The 16,378-nt window shown below is 54.9% G+C and overlaps 2 protein-coding genes across 3 annotated transcripts; both read right to left on the minus strand.

Annotated features, from left to right (window-relative positions):
* Positions 1–1,017: 1,017 nt before the first annotated feature.
* Positions 1,018–2,781, minus strand: TMEM121B (transmembrane protein 121B). Its single transcript, XM_064421293.1, has one exon. It carries the CDS (start codon positions 2,688–2,690, stop codon positions 1,167–1,169), a length of 1,524 nt encoding a protein of 507 aa, XP_064277363.1. The 5' UTR covers positions 2,691–2,781; the 3' UTR covers positions 1,018–1,166.
* Positions 2,782–7,531: 4,750 nt separating this feature from the next.
* HDHD5 (haloacid dehalogenase like hydrolase domain containing 5) lies at positions 7,532–15,262 on the minus strand. Of its 2 annotated transcripts, none has more exons than XM_064421295.1 (8): positions 15,096–15,262; positions 14,719–14,919; positions 14,438–14,550; positions 13,766–13,859; positions 13,274–13,307; positions 12,801–12,975; positions 12,324–12,512; positions 7,532–11,703 (listed from the first exon to the last, which is right to left on the minus strand). In XM_064421295.1, exons 2-8 carry the CDS (start codon positions 14,806–14,808, stop codon positions 11,346–11,348), a joined length of 1,053 nt encoding a protein of 350 aa, XP_064277365.1. In that variant the 5' UTR covers positions 14,809–14,919; positions 15,096–15,262; the 3' UTR covers positions 7,532–11,345. The 2 variants fall into 2 exon arrangements, with proteins under 2 accessions (XP_064277365.1, XP_064277364.1); XM_064421294.1 differs by having other exon boundaries at positions 15,002–15,249.
* Positions 15,263–16,378: the final 1,116 nt, after the last annotated feature.

Raw genomic sequence — 16,378 nt, forward strand, 5'->3', positions numbered from 1 at the left:
GAAAACTGTGTTCCTATGAGAGGTTATAACAATTTTTCCCCACCCACCCTAAACCACATGCACACAGAGGGCAGGATGCTGATACGTGGGCTTTCACCAAAGCTCGAGAGCCCCTGTGCCTCGAGGGCTCCTGCAGCACTTTGCTTGCTCTGCTGAAATGTTTGGTTCACTGAGCATGGAGCCCACCCCGAGCAGTGCCAGCGTCCTCTGCTCTGCTCTTGGAGAGGCAGCACTTTGCAGGCTTAGCCCCATCTCTGCTCTCTCAAGCAGGCATGGAAGGGGGCCGGAGGAAATTTCCCAGCCTTTCCGGCTGTGTAAAGGAAGACCCTACGCTCCGTGTAAAAGAAAACCAAGGCTGATCCCGTAAACATGCATATTCACAGAGAAATGAGAGCCCCAGCACCTGGGGATGCCAGCAGGAGGCTGCTGTAAACCCTGTTCTCACCAGAAATAAATGTCTTGGTGGTGATGAAATGGGGCCTAAGCCCTGGTTTGTGTCCATGCCCGACTGGTGTCTTTAGCATGTGAAGTCAATGTAAGATGCAAAAGGTTGAAGCACAGAGGTAGACATTTTGGCTAGGAGAAGGTGGCTCATGGGCTTGAAGTGACCAAGTGGCCAGCGTGCTTCCAGAGGTTCCTTAGCTGGTGCACAAAGGCCTGGGAAACACAGGCAGCAGCTTTGCAAGACCTAGGGAAACCAAAGCCTGCTTCCTTCTGTCCTTCCTGGAGGCAACATCTGCTGGTCAGGCCCCTCTTGCATCTCATTATTGTGGTCAGCAGGAGTTCTTAAGGGAGGGGACAAAACGCACGGGTCCCTGTTGAGGATGAAAAGGAAAAACTGAGCCTTTTCGGTGACAAAGCAACACAATGTCCTGGGAGGGGGGGGAAGAGTGAGACCCTCCAGACAGTGGAGATGCAGAAGCACTAGAAGAAGTCTTGTCGTGAAGGACAGGTGCATTTTCTGGGGACAAGCGTCATCCGTAGGCTCCTGCAGGTAGTCGGCTTTGTGCGGAGCTTCCGCTGCTGGATCTGTCCACGAGGAAAGGAGGAGGGGAACGAGAGTCTGGCGGGGAAACCCACGTCCCCTTCTTCCCCTGCTCGGCCACGGCAGAGGGAACCTGAGCAGAACGCAGAGACAGAGACTCTGCCGGGGGCTGCCGGGGGGCTCAGCCCTGGGCGGTGACCGCCAAGGCGTTCACGTACCCGTGGGGACCCACGTCCACGTCGGAGAGCCCGTGGGCCAGCGGGGCGGCGGCGGGCGCGGCGGCGGCCGGGCCGTACTTGGCGGGCGGCGGGGCGGCGGCGGGGCGCAGGAGGCAGCAGGTCTCCAGCGCCTCCAGGCCGCGGCAGGTCAGGAAGAAGAGGTTCTTGAGCATGAAGAGGGACAGCGGCTGCTGGTAGCGCAGCAGCAGGAGGCAGCGCAGCGCCAGCAGCGGCGCGTCCAGCAGCCCGGCGGGCAGCAGCAGGTGCAGGGCCAGGCGGGCGGCGCCGGGCGGGCGGGCGGCGCTCAGCTCGTACAGCCACAGCACCGGCGAGGCCAGGCAGAGGAAGTAGACGGCGATGAGCAGGTAGCGCAGCGGGGCGGGCAGCGGCGCCGGCCGCCCGGGCTGCAGCACCAGCTCCAGCAGGGAGAAGCTGTCGAGCAGGTCGAGGCAGGTGGCGAGGAAGGCGGCGGCGGCGCGGTGCTGCGGCGGCGGCTGCGGCGGCAGGAGCAGCTGCCCGGCGCCCTCGGTGCCGATGGCCCGCAGCAGGCAGTACAGCAGCGGCGCGGAGAGCGCCAGCGTGATGCGGAAGCCGGTGGTGCCCAGCGGCAGGCGCAGCTCGATCAGCTCCAGGATGGAGGTGCCCAGGATCAGCGCCGCCTTGGGCGTGAAGGCGATGGAGTAGATGAGCCAGGCGAGGTGCGCGTAGGCGAAGTCGCCGCCGCGGAGGGGGACCCCGGCCCCGCGGCCCCCGGCCCCGCGGCCGCCGGGGGGGCCGTGCAGCAGCAGCGGGTGCGGCGGCGGCGGCCCGGGCGGCGGCGGGGGCCGCTCCCGGCGGCGCGCCCGGCTGTTGCGGCAGAAGAAGATGCCCCAGCCGGCCGCCAGCACCAGGTCGGTGGCGATCCAGCTGCACCAGTACAGGTCGGTGACGGCGATCAGGTAGAGGTCCAGCAGCGCGCCCTGCCCCAGCAGCAGCACCAGGGACAGCGCCTGGAAGCCCCAGCGCCGCCCTCCCCCCGCCCCGCCGGGCCCCAGCAGCGCCCCCGCCGCCGCCCCGCCGCCCCCCGCCCCGCCGCCCGCCGCCGCCGCCCCGTACAGCTCCGCCGCCGTCATGCTGCGGCCCGGGCTCCCGCCGCCGCCGCCGCCGCTGCTGATGCTGCTGCTGCTGCTGGGGAGCGGCGAGGCGGCGGCGGGCAGCGGGGCGGCGGGCGGCGGCACCAGGGGCTTGCTGATGCTGCTGCTGTCCTCCTCCTCTTCCTCCTCCTCCTCTTCCTCGGCGCTGCTGCGGGGGCTGCGAGGGCGGCGGGCCCGCTCTGAGCCCGAGCTCGACCCCGAGCCCCGCCGGCTGCCGCCGCTGCTGGAGCCCCTCTGGAAGAGGGGCTGCCGGTCGGCGGCGTGCGGCGGCAGCGGCGGCGGCGGCGGCGGCGGCGGCTGGAAGGAGCCCGAGGAGGAGGAGACCGAGCGCTGGTTGGAGGCAGCGCGGTGCATGGTCCTCCCCGGCCCCCGAGCCGGCGCGCCGGGCCCGACGGCCGCGCCGCGGCCCCCGGCCCGCCCCCGGCCCGCCCCCCGCGCCACCGCACGGGGCCCGGGCCCGGCGGCAGCGGTGCGGAGAGCCCGAGCGGCGGCAGCCGGCGGGGGAGCCCGGGGGCGGCGCCCAGCAGCAGCCGCAGCAGCTGCCGGAGCCGGGGCGGGCGGCTGGCGGCGGTGGGTGGGCTGCGGCTGGGGCTGGGGCTGGGGGAGAGGCTGCGCGGCCGGGGGAGGGGAGGAGGGGGGCGAGAACGGGAGGGCGAGGAAGGCGCCCCCGCCCTGTCCCCGGGGATGCTCCCCTTCCCCATCTCGGCCCCCCCGCCCTGTGCCCGGGGATGCTCCCCTTCCCCATCTCGGGCAGCCCCGCGAGTGGGGCCAGTCGCCCACGGACGTGCCACAGCACCCGCTCCGTTACATCGGAAGTGCTTCAGTCTCCCCTGGCCTCTCTAGGCTGGCCAAGACAAAGAGCAGTGGGCCTGGCACAGAGCCTGCAGTGAAGAGCTCGTTTGGGGCTCATCTGTGCTGGTGGACATCCATCTGCCCCTACATTTGGTCTGGAGTGTTTGTTCATCAAAGTGTCTTTTATCCCAGTTTTTTGAGTTGAGGGAATCCACGTGCTAAGGGCCCTGTCCAGTTTTCCATGATGGGACAGAGCCTTTGAATTGATATGAATAGCTCTAGAGTTCTTCTGCTGAAAGCAACAATCGAGACCTTTGTTGACCCACTATTAATGGCCTCGAATTGAGCTTAATAGCTGTTTGCATCTGTTTATCACCAGCTCTAATGGCTTGGCACTTCATGTTCCAAAGTGCCTTGGTGCTCAGCATCACCAGCTCCTCATCTGTACCTGTGCCCACCAGTGATGAGCCAGGTGCTGCCTGACAGTGATGTGAAGCAACCAAATAAACTGTCTCCACAAACATCTGCATTAACTACACTTTGCCATAAAGATCCAAGATAGCTTCACGTTTTCAGCATGTTGCTGAATCAACACATGGCACTGAGCAAATGCTGCTTAGTGCTGGGAAAGGACAGCCAGGACAGCAGTGACAGCCACCTAATACATGTTGCAGGCTCCCTGAGGAGCCCTGCTGTCCCTGGCTGCTCTTGGCTGCAAGGAGAAATCAGTCTGGGGTACAAGGAGAATTCATACAAGGGAAAGGGAGAACTTGGGGTGGATGGACACAAAGATTTCTTTGGGCACACAGCATCAGGAGTACAAGCAGGGGAAGAGAAACAGTCATAGCAAAGCATTGCTGTCAGTGGAGACTGGAGCAAGATGGAGCACACAAATTCATTTTCTAAAAGCATGGTCAGAACAGAGGGGAAAAGAGAAGGTTACTGGAGGCTATGCAAGCTTTAATTTGGGCAGCATGGGAGTGAAATGGTACCACATCTAGGGACTGCAGCAGGCAGCCGTTCCCATGCTCCCCACACAGGTTGCTACCCTGCTCCTAAGCCCGTGCTGCTGCATCCCTGCTGCCACACCCTGCTTGGCTGGGCTGCAGCTCACAGGGGGGACATCTATTTTCTGCACAAAGTCCTCACTGAAGGCTCCATGTACAGGCTCTGTTTGATAGGGAGCAGGAGGCTGGGGTCCATGGCCAAGCAGGGTGATTGCTCTCTCTGGTGCTCTTTGGTGTTCCTTGGCAGGTGTTGGGAGTTGCTGAGCTCAGGACAGCCCAGAGTGGGGTGAATGACACCAGCTGTGCCTCCTCATTTGGCTTTCACAGAAAGGCTGGGTTGGATGGCAGTGTAAGCCTGTGTGGCCCATGGCAGAGGGTAAAACCACAATCTTATGCTCTGGATCCTGGCTTCTATCCAAGGTGGGTGGCCCCTGCACCTGACTGTTCTGAGGTAAGCCACGATTCATGTGTGGTCAGCCCTCAGCATTAGTGACATTGGTCTTGCTCTTGCCACGTTCTGCTGCAAGGGGAGTTTTCCACTTCTACAAGAGGATGTGGAGTGAAAACCAAGCATCCATCTGGGCTGCTCAGGGCACTGCCTGGGCAGCAGACAGTGACAGCTTTGCCATGCATGCTCTGGGTTTCCTGAGCAATGCAATTCCCTGTGTGCCACAGGCTGGACATGCTCACTGAGCTGCCCTGGAAGCCTGCCACGGGCCCTCACACCTCTGCTTTTGATCCAGACACTCATTTCACAAAGCAGCCTCATTCCCCAAAGCTTTGGCGGGCTGGCTGGTGTCCCACCTGCCGGGGTCAATTGGGTGGGGATCCCTGGCCTGAGGCTGTGTGAGCAGGGCAAGAGCAGGTTCATGGAAATGGTTCTCCAGACACCACAGGATGCCTGCTGGGGCTGTGGAGGTTCCTGCATCCCAGGTAGGTGTGTGGGAACAGGGAGGACCTGTGGTTGCACGGCAAGGGGAGCTATGACAAGGAATGGGGGAACAGCAGGTAGGAGGGTGGAAGCTCGAGGGCTTCCTTGGGCTGAGCATGGGCTCCAGCAGTGCAAACACAACAAAAAGAGGTGAGGATAAGAAAGGAGCTTATTTGTAGGAAAGGAAGCAGAAATTGTGCCTCTGTTTCAAAATGGGAATGAGGGGGAAAATGACTTCTACTCGAGAAAGCACTGGAGAGCTTTTTGTAGCACGCTGTAGGATGAGATATGACAAGATGATGCTTCCCATGTGATCCAGTTATTGAATGCAATGTGCAGTCTTGGATGTGTTAGTGCTTAACCATTGCTGTTAAAACATTAAAAAGCTAAACTATAAATAGATTCTACTCTTTAGTAGCTCCCAAGCTATGTTTTTGGCTTTTTTATGTTTTGATGTGTATGCACAGAGATGTGTGTGTATACATTTATTTAAAGGCAAACAGCAGACAGAGTTTTGTGCAATAGTCATACTGAATATCTAAAATGCTACCATTTTTAGTTCACACTGCAAGTGGAAGCAAGTGTGCCCTCAAAAATACCCCTGCTGGGGGAAGGCAAAACTTTCTTGAGGGCTGAACTTGGGAGGAAACAAAATAATGACTCAATTTCTTGGGGGGAGGAAAAAAAAAAGAAAGAAAAACAGGGCAGATATATGCCTGAAAGAAAGACCAGAAACTAGATACCTAATTATACCCTGCAGTAAGCTGTCAGAAACTGGCAGCAGTGGGAGGGAAAGAGGCAAAGCTGATCTCAGGGAGTTCGAGCATAATCTGCTCCAACCATACTTAAAATGCCTTTTGTGTGGGAAAGGAAGCTTCTGGGATTCTCTGACACACACTTTGTGCTGCACTTATCTAACCCATTCAAATGGCCAGGGCTGAAGTCACAGATAAGTGCAAAAAAGTTTCACCTGGCCAGCACCAAAATTCAACGATGCCTTGGCTTCTGAAGGCAGCCTTTGTAACTGAACTGCTGATCCCGTGTTACGGCTCAGGGAATGCAGATCCTCTTCAAGGGATATTGAACTGTTAACAGTCTATTGCTTGTAATTACATTTCGGTTCAAAGAGCTTTCAATGACAGCAGAAAGCACCAAGACATTTCTTTTCATGCTTGTAGCAGGGCAGGAGCTTGGAGAGTGGATTTGGGTTTGCTTTTGGTACTTTCTTGCTCAATCTTAGAGCATCTATTGATCTGACCTTGAGGAGGAAGGGAAAGCTCTTCACAGTTTATATGACTGAAAAGTAGGTGTGTTATACTGAATGAAGAGAAGTGTTTCCTTGGTGGAAGTTTGGTTCCTAGAGAACACGTCGCTGCCCTGCTGGTGCAGGGTTTTAAACTGTTGCAGACTGGATCTATGAAGTGCACAGTGTTCATCAAATTAACTGCAGCAGTAAAAAAAAACCATAAAGATTTGTGCTTTTATAATTGGGGTTAGGAAGGGCTGGCAATGGAAGGGTTTGGACAGGGCCCTAAAGGTACCAGGGCAAGCAGGGACCAAGCACTTCCCAAGGGCTACCCTGGCAGGCATTTCTCACAGCATTCCCCTGGGAGCAAACTCCTCCAAGGCTCTCAATCCTTTTGTTCAAGTTGGTCCCTCTCCAGTGTTTGACTCTGCACCTAGGGCTGGGTAAGGATTTCTATGGGGCTCCAACTTCCAGCTCAGCCTCTCCTACGAGGGACACCTTAACCCTAGGCTGCTCTGACAGTAGTGATTAAAAGCATGCACCTGGCAGTTTCAGCTTGTGATCTCTCCCTGCTTAACTAAACCTTGATTAGCCCCATCTCAGGTGAGTTTATCCAACTGCCAGAGCACCAGGTGAGTGCTCCAACTACCAGAGCACCGGATAACAGGAGGAGGCTGGATAACACTTTTTATCATTATTTACTGGAGGTTGGGGCTGTAGGTGACTTCTCTAGGATGTAGAATATAATTCAATTCCTCTCTCTGCTGAGATTGGGAATCCTTGTCCAGTCCCTCCCAAACTGCTTTACTGATTGCTGCTTTCAACATCAAGTTCTCAGGACTCTACATCACTCTTGTTTTGCTAATGTGCCTCCTGTGAGCTGTGAACTTTGTAGAAGGGAAACTTCTGATAAAATATAAAAACAGTGCAGGTGGATTGGCTGTTTCTCGACTGTTAAAGATGATGGTTTCACCCAGCAGGATCTTAAATTTTACGTTGAAGCCAGGGGAAGCTTTTAGTTCTGGTCTGAAAGTTTGCCAGTGAATTGCTGAAGGGGTATCTTCCAGGGTGGTTCCCTCAAGAAAATCTGGTAATAGCTTGAAGAACAGGGGGAAAAAAAAAGAAAAAGCAAAGATATTTTACCCTAATAATCTTCTAGGGCAAAGATGTGAAAGGGAGCAGGACCGTACCCATTAAATGTACACACAGGAAGTTAAAATTAATTTCAAAGAAAACATATTTTATTATTTTACATATGTGGTTGAACAAAGCAGCAACTCCGTAACTGCATTGAAATTAATATGAAATCTAAAATAATCACAGTTTGTGATTTCTCTGAATGATATATAATCACTCTTCTACAGTGCACATGACACAATCTGAAACATTACCATTTCTTGGAGGGGGAAAGACATGGCAGGATTAGGGCTGGCAGGAAGGGGTCAGCAGTGTTATCTGATGTCCTGAATGCCAGGCTAGCAGTTGCATGTGTCCTGTGGAGTAAAGGAATTGACTTCTCTGGCCACCATGTTATTGCATGCCATAGAAGCTCTTGGCTTCAGATCCAAAACAAGGTCTATCCCTTGGTTCCTTTCTGCTTGTCTCAGCTGCAAGCTCCCTTCTGGCTTGACTAAAACCTGTTCATCTTTGGAAGATGGAGTTGTTAGGATCAGGTCTTTGCCCTGTTTGTTGTGCAGGGCAGAGCACCATGTAAATATCAAGGTATTGGATCAGCAGTGAAGTCCCCTCTCCTGCTTGGTCCCACAATCTGCACAGAAGGATGACAGCTCCAAAGGACAGAAATGCTGCTTTGGAGACACCTCTTCTGAGCAACACATGAGACAAAGGAAGAGTTTCCTTACAGCCACGCTGGAAGCTAATTCCAGGAAGCTGCAGTTCCAAGGAAAAAGGATTTCACTGAATTCTGGCAATAACAGATGTCCATAAATGAACTGGACATAAGCTGCAAGTACAACACTCTAGCACGACTCATGGAACAGAGGAGGCCTGCCAAGCAATGTCATTAACAGAAACCTTTCAGAATCAAGCCAGTGTCCAACAGCAGCTGGAGAAGCCAGATTTCCTACTCCATCCAGTGGGCCCATGCAATTCCCAGGCAGGAACTTGGACAAAGTACACTCTATTTCAAGGAGCTAAGAAGGGGAAGAGGGGAAAGGTCTGTGCATTGCTCAGACCAAGGGCAGCCCATCTGGCTAATTAGTGCAGAGAGCAGCAAAGCAGAGTTTTTTATGCAACCTTACTTGGTATGAATTAGGCAAAGGGTACAAGATATTTCTAGATTCCTTCTCCCTTCTGTTCAATTTCAACTCGCAAGCAAAGCATTTTTTTAAAATTCCTTATCACTGAAGGTCCTCCTACACATTTTTAAGACTCACAGAACACTGTGAGTGTGGAAAAAAAAAAACCTAATCCAGAGCTAAAAGCAGATTTGGCATCTGAAGCAGATTCACATCAGTCAGCTCACCTCCACTGCTATTCCAAAGATGGAGATGCCTGGCTCCCTCTCTGTGCAAATGCAAAACTCTTCCTTCCTTGGAAGAGGTGCCACAGTGTTCAGCAGCACCTTTTCTCTGAGGAACTGGCACCAGACTCCTGACAAGCAGCAAGACAGAGCTCTGCCAAAGGCTGGCTGCAGATGGACAGAGCTCAGCCTTTCTGCACTCAGCACTCACCAGGCTGAAGGTGTGGCTCGTTCTTCCTCCCCAAGCTCTGTCCATGAGGAGCATTCCAAAGAATCCCAGGACAGCTCCCACCCAAGTCAGCAAGCACTGAATGCAAAGGGAGTGCTCCTCCTTCTGCAGTGGATGGCACCTCTGAAAAACGAGGCTGAGGGACACTGGAGCCACCCTATGAATAAATGGGGTTTGGGCACAGCACAGCTGTGACTGTGGAGAGGTGCTGCAGCTAAAGGACCTTCCCTGTGTCATCTCCCAAGTCCTTCCCTGTGCCTGCTCTTCTGGGAACTGGAGACAAGCCCTTGTTTTGTGCAACGAGGTGAAATGGTAATTTCCTTCTCTCTGCAGCGAAAGGAAAAGGATTCCAATCCGTGTTTCTCCCATTACAGCTGCTTTTAGAAGCAGCCAAGCAATTCTTGTCCTGATGAGACAAAGGAGAAGAACCCCAAGTAATGGTAAGAGAGGAAGAAACTGCTTCCCATTGGGGATTTCAAGGAGGGAAACACATGCAAAGAGGTATTTTTCTGCTCCTATTCATGAAGGGAAGGATAGAGAAACAGAGAAGGAACCCTTCTGCCTGGATAACTGAAAGAGCACCTGATCTGCCTCACACACAGTCTAAGTTGCACTGACCTCCCTAGGAAGATACTTCAGCATTGAGAGGATGGAGAGCTGCTGGAGCAGAATTTCAGTGCACATGGATGCTGAGATTTGAGTCAAGAACTCAAACTTCCATGCAGAACATCTTGTTTGCACCCTGTGTACAGAGCTGCCTGGTAAAGCAGGAAGGAGGAAAGAAGAGGCAGAGCAGAGCTGTTTCTGATACTTCAGTGTGGTGTGAGCTGACTATAATTAGGAAAATCAACTCAGTTGTGTTGGCTCCAAGGCTTTTCATCATATACACAGGCTGATTTGTGCTTCTAAAATCACAGTGCTCCTCTGGAATTAAGACACTCCTCGCTAAGCCAAATCTTTCACATTAATTTCTCATGCAAACCTTGCTTATCTTCTTTGGAATGTCTACGGAGGCACAAGTTTTATCTTTCTCTCGATAGGAGAGCTAGGAGAACAGAGGCAATAGAAGGTGCATGTTGATGGGGAAATGTTCCTGGGCAGGCAAGTCCCAGCTGCTAATTCCTGTTAGGGGGACTCTACCTGCATGTTAAAGAAAGAGGAGGGACCAGAGGTCAGACTGTATGGGGTATCCCTGAGCTGCAAAGCACATGAAGGATGAGAGGAACAAAATAACTGGAAGACACAGACATTTGTATTCTAAAAAAATCAGTTCTGGGAGTCTGGGGCTCTGGTACTATCCTGGCTTGATTGATCTTTTCTTTGAATCTTTGCATGCAAGGAAGGAGCAAAGGTGGACTGTGACTCTTTTTGTTTGGCCCTTGCTCCAAAGAAGGGCCCCTCTTGGAAGCTGTGCCAGCTGGAGCAGGTGGATGTTCCCTGCAACAGTTGGGATCAGAGTGGGTGCCAAAAAAGCCTCTTGCTGCAGCACTGAGTTCTGGGCAAAGACAACTCTGCCAATTCAAACCCTGTTGGTGGTTTCCTCTGCTGCTGAGCACAGGCTGCTGGCTCCCTGGTGGGATGTGAAAAGGCAGGGGTGTTCACAGAATGCTAAACAGGGGGGAGGGAACAATATAACTTTCACCTCAGCCCTGCAGCAAGTTGCTCTGGCTACTGAAGCTTCCTTTGAGGGGCCCTGCCTCTCCACAGCTGCCAGATGACTGCAAAACAGAACTTTGTTTCGGGCTGACAGTGATGCAGTGGCAAATCCCCAGGCAAAGAGAATTTGTTAAAGTCTGTAGGCACTTACTCTTCACGAGGAGAATGTTAAGACTTAAAGCCTTCTCTTGGCATGGTGCCACCACAGCCCAGCTTCTGGCGTGCTCGAGTCACAGCCTGGACAAACAGCACATTCTACAAATGGCTGATGCTGGCCCCTTGTGTGGGGAAGAGCTTTGCCCTCAAACACCTCACAAAGAGGAGGGTGGGCTCCCCCGAACTTTGCACACAAAGTGTGGAAAAGAATGAGCTGTGAGAGCTGAACAGAACTGAGATTGCTGGGACAAGCCTACTGCCTATACCCTGTTTCCATTATGGCTCAATTATGGCTGGCAGCAATGCACAGTCACAGTTCAAAGTCTGTGGGCAGCTGTCAGGATGGCAGATGAGTACCAATAAAATTAAGGGGCTTTTAGTGCTGCAACAGGGAGTTTTCTTAAATGTTAGCTAGATTAGCAAATCACCCCAGGTCCCTCCCCATTCTTCCCCTCTTTCCAGTACATAAAATCCCTCACAGCAGATCTTCAGGCACACCTGTCTTAACCCCTAGCTCCAGTTTTCTTTTTTAAAAACAAGTTGCACGGCATCATCCACATCCTGCACTATGTGGGATGCCTCCAGCAGGCTGGGGTCGAAGCTGAAGTCCCGATGTCCATGGAACACTGTCTCCACTGTTTTCTTGGGAATGGCACTGTCGTGGCGGTAGACCCCAGTGCAGACCAGAATCGACTCGCAGCTCTCCACTGAGTTGTTGCAGTCATTCCTCAGCTCCAGGGAAACCTCAGCCTGGGGACTGGCTGCCTGTGGGCTCCTCTTCAGCCCAGCCTGGCCCTGGTTCTGCTGAGCTGACTTGAGGTAGTTGTTGTAGAGGTTTGCCCCATAGACGTCAGACATAGGGTTATCCCTGGATAAGGGCACAGTGTGGAACAGAAAGGAGAAACAAGCCCATGAGAATGGGCTCAGAAATGACAAACAAGCCCTCTGGCTCTGGGGAGACTGAGATTAAGACAGCACTGAAGGAGGAAAGGGTGTGAGATAGTTGCTAACACCAAGAGGTGGAGCTGAAGTGGGCCTGTGAGTCCACCCACCAGTGGGTCCTGCCCAGGACATGTGCACCTTTCAAAGGGGAGACAGCACATCCCAAACACCCAGAGCAGTTTCAGCCATGACTGGATTGTTTCCCCTGCATTCCTGAAGTGTTTGACCAAACTGAGCTAACAGTACTACATCTGGATCTCTTAATTTTGCCTTTAATTGAGTCACTCTATGTGCACTGTGCATCCTACAGTTCACAGCTTTGCTGTGCAGGGTACAAAAAGCCAGCAAGCCTCTGTTCCAGGATGCGAGGCTCCAGAGATACCACGGGGATTTTGGTATTAACTTTAGAAATATCCAGAGGGAAAAAAAAACCCAAAACCAGAAACCAATTTAAAAAAACCAACAAAAAACCCAAACAACCCACCACCACTAAAGAGCAGTCAGTTTGCAACTCCCTAAGGAAACCAGCAGGAAAAAATCTCTTACCCAACTGCATAGAGGCGTCGGATGGGAGCCTTCCAGCCCTGCTTCTCTGCCTGCTGCTGGATCAAGTACTGGGCATAGCGGTAGGTGATGGGGCTGGGTTTGCCAATCAAGGCCTCATACTTCAGCTCCTTGCCTGTCACCTTCTTGTAGATGCTCTCCAAGCAGAGGAGGAAAGTGCCATGGCCAAACCTGCCCCAGAAAGGAGGTCATCAGCATCCCCAGCTACACCACTGAAGCAGCAAGCACTCCTTGGTTATTGCCTGCTTTGGATATGGTGCCCACACACCTCCACAGACTTTTGCTGCTCCCCAGGTTTTAGTCTTTATTTCTCATGCAGCTTTCATGTCTCTGCTGCTAATTACATCGTACAATCAAGCTCTTGAAACATTCAAGTGCTAAAAAACCACAGCAGGAAAAGACCATCTGCACGAGAGGAGCATGACATTGGCCAAACCAAATACCACACGTGCTTTTCACCTGGGCATCTTGGCTTCAGCCATCCACAGGAGGTCCATGTTGCAGGCAAGGATGGGCAGATGAGGGTATGGAACATCCTGCAGCTCTGCCCCAGGGTTCCCATTGCTCAGGAGTACATCAGCAATGAGTTGCAGGCTCGTCTCCCACCTCACTGGCTCGCCAAACAGAATCACCCCTGCAAGATTTTGAGAGCTGTTTGGAAGCTCACAGCATCCAAAACCCCTCCTGTGCTGGGCTGCCCTGGCAAGTGCAGCTACAGTGGCACATGGCTGGTGCCAGGGCTCCAGTCTGCACATCTCTGCACCATGTGCACCCCTGGTTCAAGACACTGGCACACAGCACAAGGAAAAGTTGCGTTTATCCAGCTTCTTCCAGCAGTGAGCTGACAGCACACCATTAGCTCCCACCCCATCTGGCCTGCCTTGCTCTCAGCTCTGCTTGCTGCTCATATGTAAACACAGGCCACTGCTTACCTTCTATAGTGGGGAAGCCAGTGGTGGGAGGAGGCTGCCAGAAGAAAAGGAAGGCTGGATTAGTAATGCAAAACCCAATGCCATCTCCACAACTAAAAATGCCTCCTCTGAACCTGCCAAGGCAGTTCCACAATAAGGCAGGACAAAGCCACCTGGAATCCTGAAGGAATATTTCTCCCCCCTCCCCCGTCCCAGATGGGATTTCACAGATCCTGTACTCCTGTCTCAGAGCTGGAGATGTCAACCAAACCATCTTACCCCTCACTGTAAGGGACAGCAATGGAAGGCAGGCATGGCATGAGACAGGAGAGGGGAGTCACTGCCCTTCCTGCAGGAGCCAACACTGGGAAGAGCAGAGGGGCTGCCTGCTCAGCGTCAGTGCCAGGCTCCTGCTGAGGGACCGCACTGACAGCTGCCCTGTCCCTTTGCTGTGTGCTGTGACCACCTCTGCAGCAGATCTCCTCCCCTTCTGCTGATGCTTCAGGAAATTACCAGTTCTTTCGGCCTCCGGCTCAGGTCCACCATGTCTAACAGGGGATATGCCTTCCTCAGGGCCTCTATGGTGACCACGTGCTTGAACCCCAGGCTAGTTCAGACCATCAAGGAATGTTGTGCAGACTGGTTTGATTGGGTTTGGGTTTGGGTTTAAGTGACATTTTTTTCTTTACATTACTTGCAGAAGCATCTGTAGGATTAAGGACTAAAAGTCCTAGTAACAGAGCAGCGTAGTAAAGCATAACCTCATGGCCTTCAGCCAGACAAAGACCAGGCTGCTCAAAGCCCCATCATATTTGAGTTTCTTGAACTGCTGTAATTTTCTGGGAAAACCTTATGATCTGTAACGGGCTTTGCCACGAAAGAGCACAACTTTATCTCAAAAATGAGACACCTAAAGCTGATGGAGTCCTCCTGGTCACATCCCACCAACAGATCAGCAATCCCAGGAGAAGTCAAGAGCATGAGAAGCCAAACACTGACCAGGGCAGCCAGGGAGCGACCAACACAGAGATCAGCACCTGAGCCTGCCCACGAGGACGCTGCCCCACAAGGCAAGCCCGGTGACCTCTGTGTCTCCTTGTGCTTCAGAAGCCGAGCAAGGAGCGCCAGGGGCAGGGCTAGGGCAGGAGCAGCAGGACTCACAGCACCACGAGGCACAAAGGATACTTGTGGGCGTTCTCCTCCAGGGGCCCCTGCCCGGCCACCAGCATGCACCTCTGGTGGAAGTGCCTGAAGAGCTGCAGGGGGCTGTGCGACAGGATCACCTGCTCCGGAGACACCTGCGGCACGGAGCAGAGCCCGGCTGGGACCCGCAGGCTGGATTTCGCCCCCTCCTCCCGGCGCTCGGGGGCACCGCTGCCCCTCCAGCCCCTCAGGCCGGGCCCTCGCCGAGCTTCCCTCGCTCGGGCTCCCTCCGGCCGCTGCCCCCGCCGCCCCGCCACCATTACCTGCAGCCCCAGCGCCTGGGACAGCTCTCGGGCCTTGGCCGACCGCAGGCAGTTCCCGGCGTTGGTCAGGAACGCGACGGGCACCCGCATTCGCCCGCCGCCGTCCGCCAGCCTCTGGAAGGCGCGGCGGGCGGCGGGCACGGGCTGGCTGCCGCGCACCAGCACGCCGTCCACATCGAACAGGAACCCGAAGGCCGGCGGCTGCAAGGCGAGCGGAGGGCACGGTGAGCCGGGAGCCTCCCCGCCCGCCCCGCGCCCGCCCCGCGCCCCTCCGCGCACGCACCCGGCTGCAGAGCCCGCGGGCGGGCGGCCCCGGGGCGCGCAGCAGCGCCCGGCCGGCCCGCAGCGAGCCGCGCAGCGCCATCCGCCCCGCCGACCTCGGGCACGCCGCCGCGCCCGGACTACGGCTCCCGTCCGCCCCCGCGGCCTCGGGCACGCCGCCGCTCCCGGCCTGCCGCTCCCGAGAGCGGCTCCTGCCCGCCCGCCCACAGCGCGGCTGCCGGGGAGCGGCGCTGCCCCTGCCCACAGCGGTGCTGCCGGGGAGCGGCGCTGCCCCTGCCCACAGCGGCGCTGCCCCTGCCCACAGTGCGGCTCCGGGCCGTGGCGCTGCCCCTGCCCACAGCGGCGCTGCCCCTGCCCACAGGGGCTGTGGGGAGAGCTGGGCAGGGGAGCGGTGTCGGAAGCAGCGGAAAGGGCCGCAAGCAGCCCTGCCACGGTAGAGGCGTGCAAAATCACCGGCGAGGAGAGGTTTGGGAAGAGGGAGGGAAAGGCTTTGGGCGCTACGGCGCCGTCACAAGGGGTTTGTGTCGGCCCTTCACAAAGCCAGAGAACGGGAGAGTCTCGGTCTGTGAGCGGGGCTGCTCCACAGCTTCGTGATGAGGGGGCAGCTGTGGGCCCCTCCCTACAAGAAATTGAGGTGTGGAGCTACTCCAGACAAGGGTGCTGTGAGGGGTACTGAGGGAGCTGGCGCTGGAACGGAGACCTTGTGGCTCTCTGTGACTCCCTGACAGAGGCTGCAGCCAGGTGCGGGTCGGGCTCTGCTCCCAGGCAAGAGGACATAGGCTCAAGGTGTGCCAGGCTGGACGTCAGGAAGAATTTCTTCACTGCAAGTGTGGTCAGGTGTGGGAGCAGACTGCCCAGGGAGGTGGTGGGATCAGCATCCCTGGAGGTGTTCAGGAAATGACTGGATGTGGCACTTACTGCCATGGTCTGGTTGGACTTGATGGCCTTGCAGGTCTTTTCCAACCTTAATTCTGTGAGTTGCTGCCCTGCCTTGCTCAGGCTTTTCTATGCAAACCCTTTTTCCTGCAGATAAATAAGGTTTTCTAAAACTCTAATCGCTTTTTTTACTCTTTGACAGACTGCACCCCTCTTTCCTGCAGCCTGAAACAGAAATCTTGGTGCTGAATTCAGCTGAGGCCCTTCCAAAGCTGGGGAAAGTAAAAGGTTCATTTCACATCCAGGGAGATGAAACAATGTTTGTTTGCTTTCTGACTGGGCTTAGGATCGCCTGAGTCGCTCGACAGGGCAGGTTTAACACGTATGACTTTAGGCATCAATTACACAGTGTAATTGTTTGTTTTTACGCTTCCATTGCCATGAACACCAACCTTAATTTGTTTTTGACCCACTTTAACACCCAGAGCCCTATTTGCAGAGC

Source organism: Passer domesticus, chromosome 5 (genome assembly GCF_036417665.1).
Source record: "Passer domesticus isolate bPasDom1 chromosome 5, bPasDom1.hap1, whole genome shotgun sequence".
In the NCBI taxonomy this organism is placed as follows: Eukaryota; Metazoa; Chordata; class Aves; order Passeriformes; family Passeridae; genus Passer; species Passer domesticus.